We start from the raw sequence: 14938 nt of genomic DNA, 5'->3' as shown, positions 1-14938 counted from the left end.
GTTTTAATGTTTTAATAATTAACTATAGAAACTAATTTACTTAAATCCTAGTTCTGTATTTTATGTTTTAATAGTTGAAGTGGTGCTTCATGCTCTACGCTTTACGTTTAGGATCTGGTTTCATTTATTAGATCAACGTGATCAACATTCTTAATCTTTAGTATCATGTGAAAGTTTACTTTGACATATTCTCACACTTACCGACGGGATTTTCTCCCTTAATGTGCTTTAATTTTTAGCTTCTTAAAATTAGCAAATAGTTTCAGTTACTTGTGTTGAAAACACATTTACATATATTACCATATTATTACATGCTATCATTTAGTGCAGCACCGTTTCCCGTTACATCTCCTAATGTTAACTGTTAATGATTCTTCCGGCTGACGTGTTGAGTGTGTCTGAAGTGCAGCAGTGTGTCTGGATGGCCGACGTCAAAGCCGTTTTATTAATACATAAATGACGTAACTCTCAAAGTGCATCAGCGATTTACGACGTCCACGTTTCACCGTCTCTATAAATAAAGTTCAATCAATCATATTTTACAACAAAAACAAACAAAGACAGAAACCTGCTTCGTGTTTTATGGCTCAAACATAAACCATGAGGTCCAATCATGAAACGGGTAGAGCACACCGTACACACATACAGCAGGTTATTCAGGACAACTTAACTACATTTAACAGACGCGTTAAGTGTCAGAAGATCACTGATAATGTGCAATTTTCTAAAGTGCATCTCAACGTGATTTTTTTTTTTACAGACATCTACAAACTGTGTGCACAGACTAAAGCCTAACGAGGACACACGGACGTCAGGCAGCAAACGCCACAGAAGTGCTGCAGAGAAAAGCTTCTAATCAAAACACCGTTTCATGAATATATAGAATACAATCAGGAGGCCGTTACAGCATCACGTACATAGAGTTAGTCTTCTGGTAAACCTCAGAACTTCCCTTTAATACAACACTCACTGTCGTCTAACCTATCGTACAATAATCAAGTATCATTTGTGGGAAATAAACTTTACGATTACAAAACACATCTCTATTTATCAGAACTTTCATCACCAAAGTCTAATAATATAAACTCCTTCACCGACATAACAACTTGCATTGGTCGCTCTTATAGGCGCAGGCAAAACTATCACCAAGAAAGGTTCTTTGAATTAATTTAAATAGCTGCAAAGAAAAGCAGATCACAGGAGCTCAGCAATGAAAACGGATACAGTGTGAACGTTTTGTTCCATGGATCCGTAATCTGATCCTTTCAGGGAAAGTGTCCTTTAGTAAGGGGTTAAATTTGGGGCAATTATTTAAATTTTATATGATAACGTATCCAAAGATAATGTGAAAACAATGTCACTCGTTGAGGTGAACGTACAGAGAATTTATCACCTGCAGCTCCTCTCGGCTCCAGCTCATTGTGTAGCTACTTCTCTCTCTCGGGTTGTTTTCGGCAGCAGCAGGCAGCTGTTTTCAGAGATATAGCTTTAGAAACCCGCTGTGCTCTACCTGCTCAGAGACTCCGACAGTTAGGAGTTGGTGGAGACCGAAAACAGAGCGAAACGAGTGACTATTGAATTAGAAACACGACTCCAAACATAATGTCGCTCTGTTACTGCTGGATGTGTAAAATAATGAATTTAGACACATTTTACCGACTAAAATACTTTTTAGGTCACACTAGCAATTAGAGATGAAACTGGTAAATTAGTTAATAAGCTGATCAACAACAAATCAGCAACAATTTAGATGAAAAAAAAACAGAACTAGTTCCAGCTTCTCAAAAGTCAATGTTTGCTACTTTTCTTCTTCTGTGATAAATTGAACGTAGGTTTGGGTTTTGGACCGTTGCTCGGACAAAACCAGATGTTTGAAGATGTTAGTTTAGTGGCAACTTGTGATGGGCTTTTATTTGATGTTTTCTGACATTTAACAGTCTAAATAATCATTTCTAATTAACAATTGAATCAGTAATGTAAAAGATCATAAGTTGCAGTTTGATTTCCAGAGGAATTGACTTTAACACCGTCTTCGTTTTCTCTATAATTAGCACCAAATTACATATTTACGTCTCTTCCAGGAAGCTTTCTATGAATTTACGTCTTTCTAGGAAACTTTGGGACCAGTAGAACAAACGGTTACCGATACGGCTACTGAGAGGCAGACCCAGAGATGTGTTGTTAACAGTGCAAAGTGAGGTAGAGCGAGCGCACAGTAGAGACGGCAGCGCTAGGCACCGGTGTTTCAGTGCAAAATGAGCCACATCTGAGACATGAGCTGCTGGTGTTTGGCCTTCTGGTTCCTGCATCACTCGCATCTCTGAACCCCTTTGCGTCTGCAAATATACAGTAAAGTGGAGCGTTAGTAAGCTTCATGTGAGTCGCTCTTCAACTGGAAGACAATTATTAATCTTGCAGCAGGTCTTTTTTTAGGGGGGGGGGGGGGGGGGGGGTCTACTAATGCACAATAGGCAGCCCTTCCCCAGCTGAGGGTCCCACTCTGTTTTCAATCAGGTCCTCTTTGGTTTTCTGAATGCGGGAGAAAATCGCCCTGAAAAGTTCCTTGTACTCCGGCTGGTGAAAGTCCTCCATGTCCGTCAGAGCAGGACAAGCGCCGGCAAGAGATGCAGTCTGGACCGACTTGTGGATCGGCTCATCCTCCTCCTCCTCCTCCTCCTCCTCCTCCTCCTCCTCCTCCTCCTCTTCCTCCTGCTGCTGCTGCGGTCCAAGGTGGCAGCGCCGCAGCAGCTCGTCGTACTTCACCTGCAAGGCACTGTACTGAGCGTCCACCTCGTTGAGCAGCGAGATCCCGCGATACTTCACCACGTCGGCACGGCGCACACAGGAGCACTCGTGGTTGTGGACCCGGTCGGGAGAGTCGGGCGTCTGCGTGGCCCTCATCAGCCGCTCGCTGTCCCAGCGCTTCAGGACCCAGGGGCTCTTGGCTGCAGCTGCGTCCCCCTCGCTCTCCTCCTCCGAGTGGAGGAACATGGCGTTGGGCAGCAGGCTGTGGATGGCGTCCGGCCTGGTGGACCCGGTGGAGGAGTCGGACTTCCAGAGCTGGTGGAGCTCCTCGGCCTCACGCTCCAGCTCAGCCACTCTGGCCTGAAGCAGAGAGCAAAAAAAAAAGAGTTTAGAACTCAAGCTGAACTTAAAACAACAAATTGATAAAAACAAGCGTTGCAGCAGCCATTCTCACCCTTTCTTCTGACAGAATTAACATTTTATGACCAACAAGAGATTCATCGTACATACCCGACAGCCCTCCATCCCCGCCAGCTGCTGCTCCAGCGCTGCATTTTCTCGGGCGAGCAGCTCGGCCTCTCGCTCCGACTCCTCCCTCTGAGCGCGCTCACTGGCGAACTGGGTCTGGAGGCTGCGGAGGGATTGTCGCAGGGACGCCTGCTCCTCCTCGCGCCACGACATGTCGGAGGCCTCGAGGCCGTCTGAGGGTTCGTCGTAGTCGTACCTGCGCAGAGACACAGGCGGTTAGCACTGCATGCATGTTTGTGGTCATTGATTTGTGATTGCCTAAAGATTTTTCAATATAATTTCATTTTCTTTTCAGGTCATTTTTCCTAAATTCACAATAGTTCAGAATGCTTTTCTCCTGCTGATGAAGACCATGTGGTACGGTCAAGATCTCCAGAGCAGGCGAGTAAGTTGACCTTGAGTGGATTTTGCTTTGTCAACTTTTTGTATATGACTTTTATCATCACCATGCAGGCTGATAGTTTGTCCTCTTTTTCGCAACGTTCGTTCGTGTGCTTCATAAACGGGCAGAACAAAGTGAAAGGTGACGAGAAGTGCGTCGTGGAGAGAGACGGCAGCGACGTGTACCAAAGGTCAAGGGTCAGGTTCAAACTCACAACACTGCAGATGCAAAGTGCGACGTTTACAATTAACAGAACTTCCTGTTTTCCGGTAAACGGTGTTAAAGATTTAAATACATTAAATCAAAATTGTAGTTTATTTAATATTTATTTTTTGCAAAGATGTACTTTATACTATACTATATCTATCTGTCTTTGATAGTGTGGTTTTTTTCACTTATATTTTTATTGGTAAAAAACACTTGAAATGAAATATGTATATATAGTCTTGCACAATGATTTATTTCAGGTCCATTCCATTTGTGATGTGCGTCTTTTTAGCTAGAATAAACCAAACCGACAACAGAAAAAAATAAAACATAAATACGGGAGACGATTAATAACAAAAGATATAGCAGATAAGGCAAAGAAACGCAAACTAAGCAAGGAATTATCAGTAGAACCGAGTAGATTAGAGATCAGCTGAAGAGAGGTATCGAGACACGTTCGCGACTTTGACCTCGTTCCTTCCAACCTCATCCACCACAGTTCAGACCCGTTTCATGTCTCTCTGTCGAGTTAATCAGTGAGACTTACATCCGTCTCATCGAGATGTTTTGAGGGAGCAGTCCTGACACGTTTACACACACACACACACACACACACACACACACACACACACACACACATATTCAAGAGACTAAACTCCGTCACAGGACGGTCCAGACCCGAGAGGAAGGGACCACAGCGCGAAGCATTCGGACTAAGACTTGCTGCGAGGTGGCTGCGACTGCCAGCAGTAGGATTAGCAGACATGGGGAGAGCTGCAGTGAGCAGGACTCAGTGGAGGATTTGCTGCTTCCCTCCTTGAAGCTTACAAAGAGCTTCTGGATCAGTGACAAGGTTAAGAGGGCTCCTCTACCTGGTTAAGGAATAAGTTAAAGTTCTTAAAGCCCTTTTTTTTTTTAAAGCTCAATACATCAACAAGAGACACTTGAGCTGAATAATTCCCTGTCACGATCACAAGTTATTATTATTTATGAGATTAATAACGGAATACAAATATGACATCTATGATGCTATGTGATGGAGTATCCATCGACGGAGCCCTAATGATACAGATACAGTGTGGAGAGTCCTCACCTGAGGGTGTTTTGCAGCTCTTTCAGGCAGGACACACTCTGAGAGCTGCGAGGCGCCCACTTCTCTCTGTGCGGACGCTTCAGAGGCTGAGACGGACTCAGCTTCAGCTCCTCCACCTGATGCTGCAGCTCCTCCACCTGCGTCTGCAGCAGCTCCACCGTCTCCGTCAGCCTGGGAGCAAAGAAGGTCCGTCACGTTTACTAACGGGGGACATTTTCATACCAAAACGCTTGAAAATCTGTCCGCTTTTCTGATCTCCTGGCTTACCCCTGGATCTTCTGCTGCGCCGTCCTGCTGTCCAGAACCAGCTTGCGGTTGCTGTGCTCCAGCTCTCGGGCCGACACGTCCAGCTGCTCGTACACTTTAGCGTGCTGGTCGTTGACCTGCCTGAGGAGGTCCACCTGCTTCGCCAGGTACTGGAGGAGGAGACAGAGGGGACGGGGGTGAGGACAGAGGGGACGGGGGTGAGGACAGAGGGACGGACAGAGGGACGGGGGTGAGGACGTGAGTGACGGGACAGTTCGTTGTGCATCATCGTCTGCTGAGATGTCTTTAATAACAAGACACCCAGTCTGTTATTGCTGTTTTTATATTAGCTAAAAAAAAGACATTTGGAATCACACTAAAATAAAATACAATGGTATTTATAAAGAAAATTTCATAAAAAAAGATGCACAAAAAAAGACAATAAAGAAACAGGAACATTGAAAATTGAGGCTAAAATCAGGTCTTGAACTTCCCTTCACTGATTAATCTGAATGTTTTTACTGCAAGACATTTAGAATATTGACAATTAAAACAAATCAATAATAAGTAGGTCCAACTATCAGCAGAATCAATGGTTTCTAATGATTACAATGGTGCTCATACAGGAAACAAACCCCTCTTCTTCTTATTATTATTATCATTTAGAGGTTTTAGCTGAAAGCCTAAAATAAATGTTAAGAGCTAATCTGACATTTCTGTTTCCCAGTGACACCTGAATGCCTCTGAATCAGAGGTTTCCTTAAGAACAGGTTATCTTATCAGCCGTTGCAGCGAGAACACTTTGAACCTTTTCTCATCTAATCTGCTTGCTGTCAATCAACAGACCAAACACCAACTTCACAGTGGAAACAGAACCTGCAGTTCATTGTCAGACTGGAAACAAACAGTCAGAAATCAATGAATAACATGTATGTAGTTAGTGTGCTAAAGTTTAATATGTTGCTTCTATTTGTTTAGATTGTTTACATGGAATGCCAGATTTGTCATTAGTGGCCTTTCATCCCAGTTAAGAGTGACAGTAAAGCAGGTAATTGATTGCACTACAAGTCAAGAGCAGGATTCAGGCTCGTGACGTCACAAGTATCCAGTCAAGGTCTTAAGAGATTAGACTCTGAGTGTCAACAGCGAGAGAGATTTAGTGCCAGACGAGCCGTACTTGACGAAATTAAAAAGGTAGCAGTCCTGAAAATCTGCAAAAACCTGAAGCTAAATATTGAATTTAACTCATGCTTCGGTTGAGGGTCGACTGGATATCCTGCATGCACCTTTCTTAAATCTGTACAGAGGAAGACGCATATTTACGAGTAATATAATTGTAATTTTCTTCATTTATCTAGCAAATAACATACAAGATTAAATTGGTTATGCTTTCCACAATCACAATAATCACCCATAACTCCCATTATTGAGACTTGATCCTTTTAAATATTACTATATTAAACTTAATTCATAATGTTTTATTGATTCATTTACTATAAAGAGCACTTGTTTTTTTGCTGCACTGCTTGATGATCAGTTCCAGCATCCTTTTAGGAGAGTTTTCTATAAATACAAACACAATAATGTAGCATACGCCAGCTTGTGTGTTGCCTGAGAAGCAGCATGTCCTCCCCATCCCAGAGCCTTTGCACGGCAGCGTGTTGCATTCTGCTTTTAGGCTCATTTGAGGCTTTGATGGTAGAATTTAACACAGCATTCAAGAGGAACTCAGTGCTTCATGACCCCGAGCATCCGTGACAGTATGCCCTCTTATTGACAGCACACGCTGGCCCTTTGGATAAAGACACACAGTCGAACATAAGCCGGGGTCTCTTTACCTCGATCTCCTGCAGCTGCTCCTGGTTGGTGGAGTACATCTGCTGCAGCCCTTGCTCCAGCTCCCTGTTTCGCTCCAGGAGAGTCTTCCCGAGCTCGGCAGCCAGCTGCAGGTCTGCAGGAGAGACGGAGTGAGGGACCATTAGTGCTTCAGCGCTCATAGTTCAGTCCCACTGATGGAGACGTGAGGACTTTACGGTGCAAGCAGCTTTGTGAGGTTGTTGTTGTTGGTTGGCAGGAGTCCAGTAACCCACTTTTATCTATATGAACTGAATATTCAAGTCTTTTGATGAGGACTGATGCTTATTTCCTGACTCAGACAATTACCACAGTCACTCATTATTTGTCTTTCTTCAATATACACCATTAAAAAACTGTTAAATCAAGCAAAAAGGACACAATTAGAAACAGAGGGGGGACATTACAAACACAAACCCATAAAGTTTCAGTGTAAATGCATTAAAAGGAAGCTCGAAGTCATAAACACTTCTTCATTACAGACAGAGCTTTTCTTTTCTTTTTTCACTTTGCCGCATATGTGAGGGTCCTGCTGACTCCTGCCTTTTCCTGCAGCCTGTCAAGGTGCTTCATTCACACTAAAACAGCGGGTAGACTAAATAAAACAGCCCGAGGGAAAATATTATGTATTATAGGCTCACAAAATCACATGGAAATTCTTACAAATGTAACCTCCTGTGCACCTGCAGGGTTAAATAGCGAGTATGTAATGAAGCACATCGAGTAAATGTCCTATGCATATCCCATATTTGTTTAATTTGACTATTAATATTATGAAATTATTGATATGATTCAATACGGTTCAGAGACAAAGACTGAAAGGAAATTGTACCATGTTCAAGGTCTTGCTTGTCGTACCACGGTTCCTCCTCTTTGATGTCAAATTCTTGCTCCACAACCATGTCTGTCAACATCTTGGCGGTTGGAATCAGTCACACTCTCTGAGGATCGATCCGCGTTTTAAACATGACAAAGGCAGAGCGTAATCTACGGCGATCAACGGTTCGGCCCGCGTCCTTCCTGCCGCTCTTTGCACGCCTGCAACCGGCACCGGTGTGCGTTCATCGCCTGACAGACGGACAGACAGCTCACTGCTCCACACGGGCTCTGCTGCGTTGCTCCCGGGTTGGAATTTCAAATTAAAAGCCGCCAACGTTGCAGCCAGACTCCAAAACCCCACTTGCTGGCAGCAATGTGTTTTTAATATAATTCTGGATTAATGAATTGCATCGAACACATCGGTTTCTGCTGTTATTTACCAGTATTCTACAATTTAAGGTCAGTTCTTGAATGTAATGGTATTAAGCCCCGCAACATCAAGTATCACAAGTGCGGTAAAGGAACAATTTACCGAATATAAAAAAATGTATGAATGACTGATGTAAAAACTTTGAGTGTGATAGCAGGCCTGTTTTTAAACACCAATCAGCAGCCTACCTTTTGAACTTTAGGCTACACCTTATGTATATATTTATATACAAATATAGTACGAATCTATCAGCGTGTATGTCGACATATCATCCAACAGTTTGTATGTTTTGCAAGTCAGTGATGTCTTGTTTACTTTGTAGTAGTTTGTGCTTTTACTCTGAAGATTCGATGGCTTGGTTTCCGGTTTAGACCTGCGTCTCTCTGTGAGTTTGACGCAACGGTTTGACCGCCAGTTCACCACACCTGCTCCGATAGAAACCTGCAGCGCACAGAGTCCAGGTGACCACACGGGGTCGCTGCAGCGTCCAAACCTGAACATCTATTATCAAAGCACACCTGTACTGAGACCTGACGATCAAGAATACTGTGATGTTATTTAAAGCAGAGGTTCTCAATCTTTCAGCTGCAACGACTTCATATTTCTACCTCTTATGCTTTTTGAATTATTAAGCTTTTTGCAATTTTTTTTTAATGGGATCTCTATGGAGAACATTTTTAAATCCTTTTAAACTTTCAAATCGTTCTTCTTCCTCATACTTTCAGTTACAGACACCATTTAAACTTTAAAATGTTGAGAAGACCCTGAACTATTGCCGTATAATTCAGCGTTTTGATATCTTTTACACTTTTTGAACTGTCACATTTTAACTTCTATGATTGATATTTTGGTTGTTGTTGTATAGTTTGTCCACAAGAGGGCGCTGTTTTCTCTTTTAACAAATATGACTATAAATTATTAGTCTCACCACGTTTCAATAGCTTCACTTTTACTGCAAAGCAAACAGCTTCTGATCTCATATTAAATTTATATATATATTATATATATATTTTTCTTGTTTAATAAAGGATCCGAGTGAAGTTTGATATTCTTTATGATTAAAGTAGTAAAACGGATCAATAACTGAGTTATGATTTGCCTCTTTTTGAAGTTAATTCAATTACATTTTTTAATTAATTTAATTTTTCATCTGTTCTACCTCCTTAGCAATTTTACTTAAAAAATAAATTTAGAAAGATTCAGATTATTTTGGATTATAATTTTTTTTAATTTAATTACATTTTTAAGTTGATTCAACTACAATTTTAAAGTTGATAAAATTTTTTTTTATTAAATGTAATTATTTTTTTAATTATTTCTTTTAAATATAAAGTTAATTCAATTTAATTTAATTTTTTTAGTTAATTAAATTTAATTCAATTTTTAAGTTAATTCAATTTAATTTAATTTTTTTATTAAATTATATTTTTTAATTTACATTTTTTAAGTCTGCCAGTTAGACATTTCAACGAGAAGGGGTTTCAGCAGTGCAGTTTAATGCTTTTTGCCTTCAACATAGGTCTCCCATTTCTGTATTTTCAGCAATTTTTTTGCTTTCAGTATGTTTTTTTTGTTCATATTTAAAGGGTAATATTGTACTTTTTACTTTACGGAGGCTTAGCTGCTTTTATGACTTTTTCTAATAAAATAACTGAAATGTTTGGGCCTTGGATTCTCTGGCAGTGGCACATCTTCAGGACTCAAAGGAATTAAACAAATGTTGTACTCTTTTATACGATATCCATATCAGAATGATCCAAAACAACAGATTGAAGCACGTATAATCTAACAAAGTGTGCACTCTTGTCTGCTCTTGTGTAGTTTTTCTTTCCTATTTTGGAGTTTGTAGTGCTTTCCTTAACAAACTAAACCAGCACTAAAAGCCTTTTACCTGAGACACATATTCCCATTTATTTTTTAAAGTCCTTTCTGTTAACAGCACTATTATGACTGATGATTAACTAGCATTACGAAGAAGTGCATTTCCATCAGTAGGTGGCAGCGTAGCCTCATCATTTGATCTGAATTCCCTGTTCAGCTCAACATTCCCAACATAAAAGTCTGCCTCTTATTCAAACAAAGAAGACAGCGGTTTAACAGTAAATCATTAATTTCAACACAAAAGAAGTAAACATGAATTGAATGAACATGAATATGATTTTTTAAACGTGCTGTATGTTTATTTATAACCTTCTGTATCTTCAGAAAACCAAAGCAAACCAGGGTTCTGTATTTATATATTTTCAATCGGGGGACTTCTCACGTCCACCGAACAATAAAATACCAAATTAAATTTGTCTTCCGCAACACTGAGATCAAATTAATATTGCTCCTTGTACTGCCAGAGAAGTTGCCAGGGGCAAGGTACCGGTTCTCACGAGGATCTTTAGTCGTCCCTCTAAATGAGAACACATGGTTCTGTGTAATGTTCTTTGACGTGAATGTATTTCTGATGACTTAATAGTGCTCTTCATCGATAGCAGTGACTCAGTGACTACTCAGCTGGAACGTGACAAAGTGTGGCCTCCACCTAACTGCATTTATGGCCATGCTTATGGGTTAGCATTTAGCTCAAAGCTCAAATCTTTCAGTATTTATCTATTATTTCTTGAGAGTATTCTGTTAGCCGAGTCATGTCTTCCATTAGATATGTAAATGTGTGTCTGTTTATGGGTGCAATTAAAATCATTACCACCCATGAATGAAAGTCCTTTTACAAGGTGTCACAGATTTCCACAGACAGATTGTGTGAGCGTTTAGAGGGGCCGGAGCAGACACATCTAATAACACACTGACCCCGGGGCCACATTATTCAGCCAGGTTGAGGATTAGCTGCTGTAACATCAGTAAGCTTTTCCTTTCAGGCCTGTTAGCCCCGTCCCTTTCATCTCACATGTGCTACTCCACCCTCGGCGTGTCCCCCCCGTCTTCCTCCGCCGTCCTCCTGATTTCTCCATCTGTGTTTTGCGGCTGTCAGCGAGATGAGAGAACAGGCAAAGCAGGAAGCAAGAGCTCTCTGCAGGGGACTCGGCCTCTCAGAGCGATAAAATAGCTGTGATCTTCTTCTTCTTTTCTGCAGAATCAACACTCTGTGTGTGTGTGTCCTCCCCCTATCTACACTTACACCCGTGGCCCTTTTTTTGCTTTTTTATTGATGCTGTATTACCTTTTCATTTTTGATTTCATGGGGTGTGAAGTGCACTCCTTTCCTGTTATTTCATATCTCCAGAGGTGTGTCTCAGATGCAAAACCAGCTGTCCAATCATGTTTCCTCTGTGGCAGCAGAGGCGTCTTCAAGCAGCACAATAAAGCGTCTGCAAGTAAAAGGATGTCAGATAAATAAGGGGGGAAATGGAAATATTACAGGGGAGGGGAGAAAGCAAACTGGATGATTACCACTGTGCTCACTGTGCTCCTCCCTGTAGCACTTTGGGTTCGTGATGGTGTTATCTGCTGCCGTTGCACGGAAGCTGTGACATTAATGGGCGGCAGCGACTGGTAATGATTCGTTAAAAGAGAGATTTGGAGCTTTACTGATCCGTTTCCATACCAACTGCCTCAGTTGAGCTGTGTGTACGGGTGTAATGGGATTTGCAGGAAGTGCTTCTGGGTAGAACTTCAACACACACATATGACACAACCTCTGACTGCGTGTGTGTGTGTGTGTTTTAAGTTAATCTTCAAAGCTCTTACGTTTAGCAGAAATCCATCGTGACAGGCAGCGAGCCTGCAGCCATTTTAATTTGTTGTGATTTAATTTGACTGATTCTCGTCCTCTTCTTTCGTCTTCTTTCCTCCATCACCTTTTGTTCTGGACATGGACGCAAAACAAACTGCCAAGGATTCGGGAGATATACCCGCCGCGTTACCATGACAACCAGGCGGTTTGCAAAAACCAGCGGGATGCCAACTCTCATTCAGGATCACATATGGGCTTGTGTGGGGAATGAAAAAAAACTAAAATACAACAGACAAAAGAACTCGGCTGAAGCAGACAGTGCACTGTATGTGCATGCATGTTGCTTTGTTATTGCTCTGGTCCATCCATGTTGTTTACACGCTGAATGCAATAAAGGGGAAATTAGGAAAAGAGAGACGCAGAGATAACCAGAGAGAGGAAGACGATGATAACAGAAATTGGATTTGGGTCAAAGATAGCAAACTGTTAACACTGAACATCAAAGGCAACGATGGCAAGAGAAACTATGAAACTATGAGTTTAATTTCCCAAGTAATCTCCCACCCTGGGGCCCGTGGGTAAAACAAAACTCTGTGAAGTAGATGAATTTAGCTAATCTGTCTCGCACAGCTTCAGGGGATCACAAAGGCACGGGGATAGAAAATTACACTGGAGCCTCGTTTGGTGCTCACACTTTATGAAACAAGGACATCCCATTCCTCTTGACATACGGAGCATAGACGGTGGTACTGTATGTCCCTGATCACAAACACAGGAAGAAAAACACGCCGTTTAGCATCCGAGAGGAAAGTCAGTTTGAGAGGACGGAAGGTGGAATAAGAGTGACTGACAGCTGCCTCCTGCTCCGGTGTTTTCTGTTGTGTGTGTGTGTGGATGAGAAGAGACGTGGCCAATGTTGCATCAAAACACAGCGCTGATACAGCAGACAGGAGGGATGATGGATGATGTGTGAGTGTGTGTGAGACAAGATGCTTAACTCCAGCAAAGCAATCCAGCTAAGAGGTGAAATGATTTATCAATTTGTCAGTCGACAGAGTATTAATCTGCAAGTATCTTTGAAAAGTCATTTTTAGAGATATTCTATGTGGATGGCGATGTTGGCCGGTCCAACACTTTGATTTTCATGAAATGTGGTACATATGTTCTTGTATCCTAATAATTTTTCATTTTCATTTTTCTGCCAAACGTGAGGTCAAAATCCTTTGGTTTATGACCAAATACCTGCAAAACTAGCAACATTCCCATCATCCTCGGCTGTACTTTGTCCATCCATCCAATACTCTGCTCCTTATCCTGGGTTGGGTCACGGTGGCAGCAGGCTATGCAAAGTAGTCCAGACGTCCCTCTGCCCAGAAGTGATTTCCAGCTCCTCTTGGGGGATCTCACGGTGTTCCAAAGCCAGATGAAACATACAGTCTCTTCAGCGTTTTCTGGGTCCTTTGGACGTTCCTGGAAACCTCTAAGAGAAGGCAGGCGGAGGGAGCTGCCCACTGTTTTCTGGCAGGAAACCATGGCCTCCGATTTGGAGTTGCAGACTCTCATCCCGACCTCTTCACACTCGATTGCTGGCAGAACCGCATCATCTGCAAAAAAGCCAAGAAGTAATACTGAGGTCCCCAAAACGGACCCTGTCCTCCCCTATAGGACCGGGCCTTTTGCCCGACAATGCCTATCCTTGGGGGTACTGGCTGTACTCTGCTATGTAAAGCTAGGGTCGGTAATGTTGAGGAAGCAGCATTAGCTTGAAAAGTCCCTAAATCTAGCAAGAAAGTCGCCATGTCGTCAACACCGACAGCCCGTCCCTTCAGGCCTCCCCTTCCCCAAAGCCACTCCTCCAAAATGATCATTGTGAACATAAACATGGCTATTGTTGGTACTCTCAGCTGTCAAGCTTGATGAAGACTTCAGTGCTGAGCAGTGAGTGCACGAGCAGAATACGAAGGCAGATAGCTGAAGGAAATGATTGGACGGGTTTATTACAGTCCTGTAACGGCACCGGATACCGAATCTTTTCCTTTTTTTTGTCAGAGCATTTGATTAATTGATTGCCGACCCGGATGTTATGAGAATTTCAACAAATATAACAAAAAAAAGTAGTGAGCGACTGCACCACGCTTAATCGTGAACACGGTAAACATGATTATACCCGATGCTGTGACTTTTTCAGTACGTCCCAAATGAAATATGTGGATTTGTTGCTTTTACTTTGTCTTCTATGATAGTAAACAGTAAATCACACAATTGTATCGCATTTAATAGACTAAATGTTCGAGAAAATAAATCTCTGTAATTTTGCTTAACTCTGCACCTTGGTGGGATTGCATTTTGTTGGGATCTGATAGTTTAAGGACACATACATACACACACACACACACACACACACACACACACACACACACACACACACACACACACTGGGGGAAAAAAAAAGCTGAGCTGACCACTTCTCCCCAGCAGTGCAGTCTAACTGCTGAGTGAAGACAAAACGTCCTGGCAGCTGGCTCTGGTTTTTATCGGTGCTGATCTAAAATGATTCTCCTTGGATTGGCTTCAAATACACCATTTCGAAGCAAAGCACTGAGGCAATTTTGTCAACGGCTATAATCAAAATGTGTGTTTTTTTGGAAGAGCTTTTGTCCCCATCAGCCAAAAATCTTTGCTGTGCTGATTTTATTTATTTCACAGCCAGTTCCTGTTTTGGATGTTTCCTCGCAAAGCAGATTATGTTTAGCAGTTTTACAAACAGGAGCTGCAGCTACAAGAAACATATGGGAACATGAGTAGGGTTTTACATGAGTATACGGGTTCCACTAGTTGTAATGAACACAGACAACCTTTCCCTGATAAACAACAGTTTTGACTGAATACTCTACTGGAGCGATGAACATCATTCTTTCAAAATGTCCATATTTTTGATGATGATGGTGGAGAGTG

At 42.0% G+C, this 14938-nt stretch overlaps 1 protein-coding gene across 1 annotated transcript; it reads right to left on the bottom strand.

Annotated features, from left to right (window-relative positions):
- Window positions 1–688: 688 nt before the first annotated feature.
- On the bottom strand, window positions 689–8105 carry LOC306713079 (cerebellar degeneration-related protein 2-like). Its single transcript, XM_079182649.1, has 6 exons — window positions 7888–8105; window positions 7040–7152; window positions 5223–5371; window positions 4956–5126; window positions 3256–3469; window positions 689–3105 (listed from the first exon to the last, which is right to left on the bottom strand). Exons 1-6 carry the CDS (start codon window positions 7967–7969, stop codon window positions 2458–2460), a joined length of 1377 nt encoding a protein of 458 aa, XP_079038775.1. The 5' UTR covers window positions 7970–8105; the 3' UTR covers window positions 689–2457.
- Window positions 8106–14938: the final 6833 nt, after the last annotated feature.

Source organism: Pholis gunnellus, assembly GCF_910591455.1.
Source record: "Pholis gunnellus genome assembly, chromosome: 21".
In the NCBI taxonomy this organism is placed as follows: domain Eukaryota; kingdom Metazoa; phylum Chordata; class Actinopteri; order Perciformes; family Pholidae; genus Pholis; species Pholis gunnellus.
This window is presented reverse-complemented; position numbering and strand designations above follow the sequence as displayed.